The 12,622-nt window shown below is 38.9% G+C and overlaps 1 protein-coding gene across 2 annotated transcripts; it reads right to left on the bottom strand.

Annotated features, from left to right (window-relative positions):
- Positions 1-281: 281 nt before the first annotated feature.
- LOC118277433 (uncharacterized) lies at positions 282-12,214 on the bottom strand. Of its 2 annotated transcripts, none has more exons than XM_050696273.1 (14): positions 11,985-12,214; positions 11,235-11,430; positions 8,857-8,929; positions 8,132-8,259; positions 7,599-7,670; positions 6,519-6,602; positions 6,158-6,203; positions 5,739-5,905; positions 5,409-5,476; positions 5,148-5,280; positions 4,046-4,155; positions 3,414-3,507; positions 2,367-2,480; positions 282-391 (listed from the first exon to the last, which is right to left on the bottom strand). In XM_050696273.1, the coding sequence occupies exons 1-14, from the start codon at positions 12,129-12,131 to the stop codon at positions 309-311; spliced, it is 1,515 nt and encodes a 504-aa protein (XP_050552230.1). In that variant the 5' UTR covers positions 12,132-12,214; the 3' UTR covers positions 282-308. The 2 variants fall into 2 exon arrangements, with proteins under 2 accessions (XP_050552230.1, XP_050552231.1); XM_050696274.1 differs by having other exon boundaries at positions 282-388.
- Between the last annotated feature and the right edge of the window lie 408 nt (positions 12,215-12,622).

Genomic DNA, 12,622 nt, shown 5'->3' with positions numbered 1-12,622 from the left:
CAGGGAAATCGAGGAATACCCTCAAATCCTAAGCACTTATTATGTTTATTCTGTTAATTTCATAAAGCTCTAAACAATCAGTAGGTAGGCAATACAAAAAGATACCTAATAGTTATTTATTTCCCTGCTACAGCCTACATGGTTAATCTGACCTTGCTTAGATACTGAGTATTTATATAAGAATTGGGAAATCTCTATACATTTTCACGTCTCAGGCTTCGAATTCCAAATGACTTCTATTCAAATAAAGTTTCTAACAAAAGTAAAATAAAAGTCAATAGTGAATGAATACTATATCTATATTAAAATCATTGCGGCATAGAGGTCAGGTCCATCATCAGGGTGGAACGAGGGTCTTCCGGAGCCACGGGGACAGGAGTGGCCGACGCTGCTGTGAAAGAGAATAATTTAAATTAATTATTGTAACCGCCGTACTGTAAGTCATTTAATGGTTACTTAACCCAGTCCTTAGCAATTGTTTTCGATACTAAATTATTACTAAGGAACTATAACTAATCATTAAATGACTCTGAGTGCGACAGTAAGCCTTTTAAAATGCTCAAAGTATGTCGCATTAAAAATATTTCCAATAAAATCTGAAATTACCTACTACTTTCGAAATATCAACAAATAAAGAAATAAATAATAGTCTGTTAGTCAGTTAGTCAGTCTGCCCATCAGTGAAGCTAGGCGCTCGTTCCAAAGTGAAGATTCGAAAGTAAACACCAGACGTTACTCTTTTAAAAAATACATGTTTACAAGTTTCATGTTTCTGTAACATAGTGACCTAACCAAATAAGGCCTATGTCCCAATAAAGCCTATTTTGAAAATTTCCCTCTTCCCGATGTCAAATGGTCGCCAAAGTTTGCAGAAGTGTGCATGCACATTACTTAATTAATTTGAGCACAGCAAGCAACCCGTGCCGCGATTATGTTGGAACCTACAGACGATAACAATCACGACGTGGAGCGTACTTTAGTTTTTATAAAATTCGAGTAGCGTAAACTGTTAGTATTTTTATATTTATCAGTATACGACGTGCCGTGTTTTGTCTATATGACAATTATACATTTAGCCATCTCCTCACTTATTGAAATAGCTATAATATCGGTGTATTTCATATAATCGTTGTTTTGTTTACCTATGTGCCATGCCCTAATAAAGCCTACAAAAAAAACGTGTAGGCCTTATTACGGCATAGTTGTTTTTCAGTAATTTCATAGAAAACGGATCACCAGCTTCTGTCAAAAAGAAAGCCAATGGATTTTGCAAAAGATGGAAAACGCTGTTAAAATGGTAGAAAGGAGTAAACGGGGTGAATAGATACAGAAAAGGGGTGAATGGATATCGGGAAATTCTTCATAGTATCTATTCACCCTTCGAATTTTATGCACCCTGTTTTACCCGGTAGGCTGATGCAGCCAGATATAACTTCCAAAGAAGTACGCATCATCTAAAGAGTGGTTTCTACTACGCGAAAGCTAGGTCGGTCGCTAAATTGGCTACAGAACAAGAAGGTATTCTCATTCGTTTGGCTGATGCTGGGGTACCGATGACTTCAAAGATGTTACTTGGTATTACATGATGAGAAACTCGTTTAGCCTGATGTATAATGACCAAAATTAATTAATAAGATCTCATTACATTTATTATAAGCATTGACAAGTTTTGTTATAATTAAGAAGTTGAATACTTACTAGTTTTTATTGGGGCCTTATTAAGACATAGGGTTCCCAATAAGGCCAAAGTGACACTTTAGTTATTTGTGTTTACAAAATTGTAATTTTTGTTTCTAAAGCCATTTTTATTCCATTATTACAAAGTTTAATAAATAAATATAAGATTTTGAAATTATCAGCCCATTGTCATTTTAAACCTACGAGCTAGGCGGTAACAAAAATAAGGTAGGCCTTATTTGGTTAGCTTACCTTATTTCCAATCAATAATTGTATATATAATATGTGAGAACAATGCGGACATTGCAACGCGCAACACAAATGGTAGAACTTACTAAGTTAATATACTGAGGGACCCTTTGATCTAACATGGTCCTCACATATACATACTGACAATCTGAAAGAGTGCTTCATATTGCATGGCAGCCAGTTGCCCATCCGGAGCTGCGGACTACCTAGCGTCCGGAGCTGCGGACTACCAAGCGTCCGGAGTTGCGGACTGCCAAGCGGGTTTACCAGGGCTCCGGCTCGAAAAGTAAGAAGGAGAACGTCGTGGTTTTTAGTCAGTAAAAGTCTGACACTCCCTCTCGCCTCGCCCAAGGCGGGAGAAGTCATTGGATGATGTTCCCCCACTAAAAAAGCCGGTTGCCCAGCCATGCAGTCAATCATATAACCACATGTTTCCTTACCCTCGTCCTGCGCCTTCCACTCCTCAAGGTGTGGTGTGAACACGGCTTCCTTGTAGTTGCCGTAGCCATCACACTCCACATCTGAACCAGTGCGACACCGCTCACGAGCGCAATCTGTAGTTTATTGTAAGTTTCAAAGTGAAAATCCAATAGTGAAATACTCAAACGTCACTCAATTTTAAACTCTCAGAAATAGTTCTATCGCTACGAATTCCTTATAAAAGACAAGAGATGGAACGATATTTAAATGTTACTTAAAATTGAGTGTCGTTTTAGTATTCCGGCGTAAGTAGTTTACTTATAAGCTCATTATCAACCGTCCTTGGCAGTCCACTGCTGAACTATGAGCCTCATCTAAATAAGAGATGCTACCATAATCTCAATACAGTTAGCAGCTTTAAATTTGGGTTTATCAGACGCGCTTCTGTTCGTTGTTTGTCAAATCTATTCCGTACACTTGAGAAAGCGCAAATCCCGAGAACAGCTGAACCGATATTGATATATATATATATATATATATATATATATATATATACTAGCGGACCCGACAGACGTTGTCCTGTCTACACGTCTTTAATTTGAAAATTTTAAACTTTTTTTAATAAGCTAAAACATTCTGGACCTTTTTGATGAAAATTGTTATTCAAATGTTATGACAATATCTAACGTCATTAATATTTGACACTGCGATGGTAGCGCCGTCTGTCAGATCCAATGTAAAACATTCCAAAATCAACAACTACTAATAAATTAAAAACTAATTAAAAAAACATTGTCCAGCGGACAAAATTGTGAATCTAAACCATTCTCAGATCCCCTTGAACACACACAAAAAAGTTCATCAAAATCGGTCCACTCGTTTAAGAGAAGTTCAGTGACATACACACTTACAGAAGAATTATATATATAAAGATATTTTGTTGGGTTTGTTATTGTAAGGGAAAGGGAAACTAAGTTTCTTTCATAGTGCGCGGGGTCCACTAGTCTATTATAAATACTAGTACTGTACTACTATACAGTGTACTACACGGCCTGTTTGAAGCTCACCGCAATTCATATTGGATACTTCAACCCGCGGGACTTTGATCCCTACGATGAAGCTGCCATCTTCCAAAGCACAGTAACACACGAAGCGACGACACTGCAAGCATGAGGATAGAATTCATGAAATCAATCGAACGAAATTAATATATAGATAATATTTATATCGGTAAGAAAATTAAAAATACTTGTTTAATACACACACACACACATACACACACACACACACAACGTCACGCCTTTTATCCCCGAAGCGGTAGGCAGAGGTGCACATTACGGCATGTAATGCTGCTATACAATGTACACCCACTTTTCACCATTTGTGTTATAAGTCTCATGTAATAGGGGGTGAGCCTATTGCCATATCCCGGGCACGTTTCCAGACTCCGTGCTACTACCGAGAAATTTTCGAAAAACCGAAAAAAGCCCAGTAATACTTTGCCCGACCCGGGAATCGAACCCGAGAACCTTGTTCGGCAGTCGCACTTGCGACCACGCGACATACGAGGCAGTCTAATGTTTTAAAATAATCTATACAATAGATATAAAAATATCAAAATATCCACCGAATTTTCTACCATATCGACACACTATTAGAGTGCATTTTTATTTGTGACAGTTAATAGTTAACAGTTTACCTGGACGGGAGCATATAACCAAAGCGGAGTGCATTGTGGCGCGTTGTAATGCAGGTGACCGTCTGGACCGAACTTCTTCTTGAAGTACTTCAACTCACGTTTACATGGCTCTGTACAATAAAAACGTATTCGTAACTCTGTATAATAATAACGTAAAATAAAAAACAGATTATGTAATTCTTTCTTGAAATTCATCAGTCTTAATATTTAGAAAAGTGCTCTTAAATGTAACAAACGTGTTTCAAAATCGGTTTAGATAAACGCGAGATATTCGTGGATTCACACATACAGACACACACACACATCATACCCTTCACAAATCTCCCGCGTTCGCCGTCCGAGGCATACCTTGGTCCAGCCCGATGATCCCATCACCATCTTGCAGGAAAGCCGTAGGGAAACTAGCACTCTCCGGAAAAACAGATACAGACCGCGTTCCACGTTCCGGCCCCGCCGCCGGGGCCCGTCGCGACGTCCTGGTAACGACCCCCCCCGTCCTTTGCAATCCGAGCCAGCCCGCGCAGCTGAGCCGCTAGTAGAGTCATAAACTCCCTAATTAAATAATCAGACCCAGCCTGTCCCGACTTGCTGCCCTCCCTTTATGGCCCCGCTGAGCCGAGGTTCGAACCCCACAGGGGGTGCCCTCAGTGATGCGGTCATATAGTTTTTAATCTTAGCTTTAGTTGCCCTGGCTGGGGGCCTTAACTTCTTGTTAGAGGCCACCCTAGGGATAGTCCGGTTAAGTAGTCAACAGCCTTAGCGTGCTGAACTACGAGTGGTCCTATCAAAAAAAAAAAAAAAAAACACATCATACATACAGGTCAAACTAAGAAACTCCTTCCTTTTTTTAAATTAGATTAATAATTTGTTCATTTTGCATGAAACACCACACCGCACCGCGTATGAATTGCTCATCCTTATGAATCCCAGTGTGATTTGAAACTAGTAGAGCATTTCTCGAAATCATTTTGCCCTTATCTCTAAGCTTGAATAACGGGTTAAAAATTGCAATTCAACGACACCCACGGAAAGAAGATAGGAGTGGTGAAAATGATTTCTATTCTAGCTTAAATGTCGTGAGGACATTTATTATATAAAATACCATTAGTTAAAATATCTTCATCCCTCTTCCGTCGGGGGCCGACAGAAGGACGCACCGTGTGTATGTCCTGGCAACGACCCTGTCTGCACACCAGTCCATCATCACACCCTGGCTCTAGGAACTCTTCTTCCACCTGAACACCAATAAGCATATCTTGTGCCGTACCCAAAACCTCAACACTTTGCTGAGCTAATTAAGTTATCTACAGCATAGGGTTCGGCAAAAAAAAAACAAATTCCTTCATAATCAACTAGCTCTTACCTCAATCTCCACAGTGCCATTGACCTTTTGAAAAGTCTTCTTGAACTCTGCACACTTCTCGTTTAATTCTAAAAAAAATTACATAACGAAATTTAATAAAAAATAAAGACATGTTCAATTGTTTAGTTGTTCACTACAACCCTTTCCAGTAAGAAAAAGTGCGTATTGTCTTAAACTGAGCAATAAAATATGTATTTAAATAAAACGAAGCTAAACGATCTATCTATCTATTCATCTTCTAGCGAACAAAATTCTATCTCTTTTCCTCCCAAAACCACTAGCCTAACAACTCTACAAGTAAGAAAAGGACAGATATATTTTAAATCTTACGATGATATACACTGCATCGGCCACAGCAGTTGCATTGGTCTTTGTCCGGCAGGAAGCCACCAGGAACACAGTTTTGTTCAGGAACTAACGAGCCTTTACATTCGTAGCCACGACAGAAGATCGGACAGTCGCCGCTCGTAGCGGCTTCGTAGCGGAAGCTACGACGGCTACGAAAAAAAAAGAAAAAGTAAACTGTATTTTTACGCCCGAATACTGAAATGCTACACAATTTTAGGTTTTACTATAGTGCTATCTCTATCATTTTACAAGGAATTTGTAGTGATAGAACTATTCTTGAGAGGGTCTTGAAATTGAATGGCGTTTGAGTATTAGACCATTATAGATAAGTTCTGGATTAAAAATATCGTATTATCGTAATATTGATTTTAACATAGATTTTATAAATTTTAGTGGCTTACATATTAAACGTTTCGTTTGGTAACGGCGGTACTGTTACAGGGACACCTGAAAATATAACAAAATAAGTCTAAATCATAAACACAATGCAAAATATGCCAAAATACATAAAAATTTTGGAGTTTGTTACTTGATTGATCAAGTCAAAACGAAGAAACTGAAGGGATCGGGATAAAATTGTGAACAGGGGTAGATTATGGTATGGTATAACGCATAGGCTACGTTTTAAATCACGGGAAAGCAGGCGAAGTCGTTGGCATTAGCTAAAAAACACATAAATGGCTGTGACATACGGACTGACGGCCGGACGGACGGATGGTCAGACAGACAGACATGACGAATTTATAAAGTTGAACAACTCACATCTCCGCAGAATTTTGTCGCATCTTAGGGCACGGAACTCTTGTTCTGGGTGACCCCAATACGGGTTACATCCCGCTCGGAAATCTACAACATTTATTGCAAAGTTTGGCTTAATATCCGCCTTTGGAGCACAGCCAACACTTGCACTGGAGCTGGAGATTACATCGTATAAATCATGCCTTTCATCTTTGACCTTCATGGAAAACTGGGTCGTGTATGATAAATTCACTTTCCTAGTATTCTGAGCGCTTAGTAAGAGTTTGTTTTAGGTTTAACGAGATCGAAACGGGCACGCATTTGGCGCTCTGATTGGTTGGTTCTTTCGCACCGGCCAATCAGAGGGCTGAACGCGCTCTAGTTTCGTTTTCGTCCATCGTAAAGTAAACTCGTACTAAGACTAAGAGTTCACAACATACGTAAAATATATGTTGCCTATGGACACCCGCAACATCAGACGTGTTACAAGTCCGTTGCCGGTCTTTTGGGGTTAATAATTTATGAGTTGTTGGGTAAATCGGGGATTGTGAAGATAAGGAGATTGGTCCTCCGGTAACCTCTCTCACACAGCGAAACACAACGCAAGCGTTGTTTTACGTCGGTCGTCTGTGAGGCCGTGGTATCACTCCCGTCGTCGCTCCGGTCTATTCGTGCCGAAGTATGGCTCTTCCACACTTAAAATATTTCCTTAAAAAAAGCACCCCACCTACCAAGGGGACGACAATGGAATACTAAATATTCTCCTTCAACTTTCTTTCGCTTTCCCTATTACCTTCAATAAATTCAATTTTCTCCATCAATTTCGTTTGTTTTACGCAGAACACGTATTTTCATTGCGCAACTTTAAGTGCGTGCGTATCTTCGGATACGATATTGTACATAATTATATGTATTAGGCACAAAAAATACCGCAGATACATTTCAGCGTTTTTTGGCTAAATATAATATCTCTCTCTGGTCTGAGTGTCATGTGTATATGAACTTGTATGTTTGTAAAGGCACCCACGATACAGGAGAAAGTCCAGGTGTGGGGCAATGTTCGAAAAAAAGATTATAATCTCCTAAATAAGCAATCATACGCACCTATTGTAGTAGTTGGCAAAAACTCTTCAGTTTCAAAACTATATTCATCTTCCACACACGATTGATCCAGCTCTGAAATGATCAATCAATATGAGCCAATCAATCATCGACGATAGATGCCTTTTGGGGGTTAGAAATTTAAGGGTTGTTGGGGATTCGGGAATTGGGAAGATTGGAAAGGGAGGTAGGTAATTGGGCCTCCGGTAGCCTCACTCCCACAACGTAAGCGTTGTTTCACGTCGGTTTTCTGTGACGCCGTGGTATCACTCTGGTCGAGCCGGCTCATTATTGGCGAAGCACGGCTCTCTCACTCTTAACGTTCTTTACGGATATTAAAAAACCTTTTTTGATTAGTACTTCCGATGGGATATTCACCATGTTTATTTATGTCTTAATTATGATCATGGCGCTTGCAACAGAGCTCATAGACTCATAGACACAAATAAACATGGTAAATATCCCGTCGCAAGTTCTAATGATAGTGTTAGTGACCATGTCAGTTTAAAGACTTAAAATTATTATTCGTTATTTACCTCTAAAGAAGATGCACTCGTCGCAGCACCTGCACTGCGAATAGTCAGCAGGCAGGAACATGGCGCGCCACTTGCCGTACTTGCGGTCGCAGTACGTACGATACTCCGTCGGACTTACCCTACGTTCCCTGCAAAGATAATCATATGCTATATACAAGGAAATGTAAGTAGCAGTTAGTCAAGTTAATATATTATTATAGGGACAGTTGTTCATGTCCCTTTTTTATCTTTGAAGGTGTAAAATCATCTTATGGCATTTCCCGCCCTGGGTGAGGCGAGAGTGTCACTCTTACTGATTAAAAACCACCCCGTTCCTACTCCTGCTTTGCCGGAGCCCCGGTAACCCCCTTTTTTAAGAGAGAAAAATCTTCCAATTACTTCTCCCGCCCTGGGGTGAGGCGAGAGAGAGTATCACTCTTACTGACTAAAAAGCACCCCGTTTCTACTCTTGATTTGAGCCGGAGCCCCGGTAACCCCCGAAACTGTGACTCGAAACTAAAATTATGACTCGAAACTAGAAGATCTTTTCTCCATTAATGTACGTCAGTTAACCGTGATTTTTTTTAGTTAGTTTAGTATGTCTCACGATAGTTATTATACAAAAAGACGGGCTCACTTTTACCATTATAAAATTAAGATTCGTAAAATACTATGATGTATGTATCTACTCAGGATATACCTGACCGAGTTACCAAAGTACGACATCAACAAAAAAATATGTTTACTTGCAAGAGTCCCTGAAGAGTTCGCATTCAGTATGATTATTGAAATGAGGGCATTGAGGGCACTGCTGGTAATCTAGAAAAAATAACAACATGTTATTTCAAATGTTCAATTCTTGCTTTTTAGGTTCAATATCTCAATAGATATTGAGCAATCTTTAGTCTTTAAGCAATCCCAAAGAGTAATTCATATAGGTTTGTAAATAAATTAATGTGAAATTTCGTATTGAAAGCAAATTAAACTTTTATTTTCGCAATGGTCCATTGATATATTACAAATTAAGGAGCGAGTATTGCATTTTTAGATGACGAAATTTTATTTTTGTGGCATGTGAATAAACCAGTATATCTGACTGTGAAATCTATGGAAAGATCATACCGTGAGACCATGATAAACTGATCATCAGATGGTGGCCGATGAACAAGGATGGCTCCAAAGACTCCACAAACTTAGGGTGAAGTTTCTAATGACCATATGTCCTAAAATAAAATGGTGTCCTCTAAAAAATGGGAAACTTATGTCACATTTCAATAGACTATAAGACATTTATGGCACGAACTTAATATCAGAGAGAAGTTCTCTAATAAGTACATTACATTCAATTCAAACTTAATAGGGGCCTAGTTTATAGACATCACCTTTAATACACACATTAAAAAAGATTATGATAAATAAACAATTTTACTATCAAGACCATCATCCGAGGTAGGCGGTGAAAAAAGTCTCCGAAAAATTTGATTCTTTCGTTTTGTTTCACTTCTTACGTTGAACCGTCTTCTTGTAACACATGGACACTTATGATGGTGTATGTAAGCCCGATTGTTAACCTTAAACACTTCTGGGCGAAACCTGTCGCAAGAGCATGTCTCGCCGAAACTACGACGCTGAGGTATAAGTTCTGAATAACAAAATATTTATGAACATACGCCAAAAATTGGAACCTTTCCAGACTTCTTTATAGCTGTTTAGTATGTTTTATGGCACACAAACTTGGCCACAGATGGATCACCTGATAAGGTAAGCTACTAAATGAGCAGCTCATGGAAACTCGCAACACCAAAAGGTCTGGTCTTTTTAGGGATTAGGAATTCTAAGATTAGGGGTGACATATTTTGAAATTGCATACCCCAATAGATAATAATAAGTGTGGCAGAGCCATGCTTCTGCACGAATGGGCCGGCTCGACCGGAGTGATACGGCGGCCTCACCAAAAACCGACATGAAACTACTTGCGTAGTGTTTCGTTGTGTGAATGAGGTTACCGAAGGCTGATACTCAATGGGCATTGTTCATAATTTATAAAATTTCGTAATTGAAAAACCATTTCGAGGAATAGACTTACTAATCATTATGGACTAATTAATAATTTAAAATATTTATTATTTATTGATATTTCGTTAAAATACGGTTGACCTTGCTTGTCCTTCAAATGACGTCATAATAGGACGTATAAATTAGTATCGTTGCCTCATGTTTCAAAAATTAAAAAGTTTTAAGTCAAGCCTACAACTGTCAAATATAAATGTCATGTCAGTTTGTTTCGGTTTTGTTTACAAAAAATACAAAGATTCAAATTCTAAGTTTCTTCTGCATAAAGTGAAAATGGAATACAGAAAGTGCTTTGTTCCAAGTTGCAGCAGTAATTGTAAAAATTGTCCAAACAAAATCTTCGTTCGCAATAGGGAAGACTTACAAGAGAAGTGGTGTCGAGAAGCTGGTGCGGAATATTACAAAGTTTATACTATGTATTGTCGCGAAGATCATTTTAATGTAAGTACCACAGAAGTAATAGACTCCTATGATATTATCAGTCCCATTATTGTCCATATCATATGTTAAATTACGTTTTATCACATGTTTTATTGTTTACAGCTTATTTTAAGGTTATTATTATTGACAGTTCTATTCAGACAGCTATTATTGACAGTTGTACTTTTTTAATGCAACCACACTATGGCACAGATACTATCGTTCTGAGCCTTATGATGACGTCACCCATATCAAAAATTTGAAAATCTTAAAAAATATTTTTGACGTGGTTTCTGATCCTTTTATCAAAATATTCAAATTAGTTTCTTTAAATGGTCTATATTATCGAAAAATTCAATAAAAACACAAGGTAATTTTTTTTGAACAATGCCCATTACCCCCTTCCCGATCTGTCCAATCGCCGATTCCCCAACAACCATTAAATTCCAAACCCCCAAAAGGCGGGCAATGCGCTTGTAAGGCCTATGGTGTTTCAAGTGTCCAGGGGCGGCGGCGATTGCTTACAATCAGGTGATCCGTCTATGCTAATATTATAGTCTAAGTATCTCTGTCTTTTGCCCACTAACTTTTGTAACTAGTAATTCTATCATAAAACTAAACATTTTCTTACCAATAGTATTCCTGCATATAGGTCGAACGGTCCTGAAGCTGTTGATGCGCACAACGCTCTGCTCGGCTGCGGTCTGCTCACATTTGTCGTAGTCTATACCGATTTCATTGTTCCGCACGAGAGATAGAATCTCCGTCTCCCGCCAATACTCACTCGTGTCCATGTCTTTGTCTATCAGCATTATGAAGGGGAGGTACTGGGGAAGGAATTGAACTTAATCTATACTAATATTATAAAGCTGAAGAGTTTGTTTCTTTTTTTGAACGCGCTAATCTCCAGAACTGACGGTCCGATTTGAATAATTCTTTTTGTGTTGAATAGAGCATTTATCGAGGAAGACTATAGGCTATAAAACATCACGCTATGACCAATAGGAGCCAAGCAGAGCGGGTGAAACCGCGCGGAAGTAGCTAGTCTATAATATAAAAATAAGTCGGGTTTTCCTTCCTGACGCTATAACTCCAGAACGCACGAACCGATTTCCACGGTTTTGCATTCGTTGGAAAGGTCTCGGGCTCCGTGAGGTTTATAGCAAGTATTATTGGGCTATTTTTCGTTTTTTTTTTTTTTTTAATCTCAGTAATAGGACGGAATGTGGAAATGTGCTCAGTATATGACAATAGGCTCACCCCCTATTACATGGGACTTATAACACAAATGGTGAAAAGTGGGTGTACATTGTACAGTGACTTTACGTGCCGTAATGTGTACCTCTGCCTACCCCTACGGGGATAAAAAGTCATCACATACCTTAAGATTTTGCGACCTATTGGCGGCTGGGGGCGCAGGGCTGGTCTGTTCCAACGAGAGCACGGGAACCATACTCTTACACGAAACATGGTCAACAATTAACAATACAAGAATATAATTAACTAGTAACAAACATAAATATTTCATTGTTATTGATTTTACTATTTTTTTCTATTGATCTATAGTTGTATATTTGTACAAAACTGACAACTTGATTGCACGACATGACGTTTCAGTTTTCTTGATAGAAGAGTGTTTATTACTGGCCAGCTTTTTAAGCATAAAGTATTAACCTCCTTGGTAGAGTGTCAAACCAGTCGACTCTTTACCAAAAACGACGTATAGCACGCAATGGATTTTAGTTTGCTTTGTATAGAAACTTATACAACTGAGTCCACGGATCCGCATCGTACGGACCGCATCATAGGCAATGTCTACATGCGATGCGTACCGATGACGTCATACGCATACGGAATGCGTACGCGGTACGACATGTGGACGCTTACCTTAACTCACATATATTAATGGACAAAAGCACTACTAGTTTCGAGTCACAAAGGGGCTCTTCATCGTGCAGCAGCGTGCGCAGGCAACAACAACGCGCAGCCTACTGCTTATTATAAAAAAAAGGTAATTTA

Source organism: Spodoptera frugiperda, chromosome 10 (genome assembly GCF_023101765.2).
Source record: "Spodoptera frugiperda isolate SF20-4 chromosome 10, AGI-APGP_CSIRO_Sfru_2.0, whole genome shotgun sequence".
Classification (NCBI taxonomy): Eukaryota; Metazoa; Arthropoda; class Insecta; order Lepidoptera; family Noctuidae; genus Spodoptera; species Spodoptera frugiperda.
The sequence above is the reverse complement of the archived record's forward strand: the minus strand, read 5'-3'. Positions and strand labels throughout refer to the sequence as shown.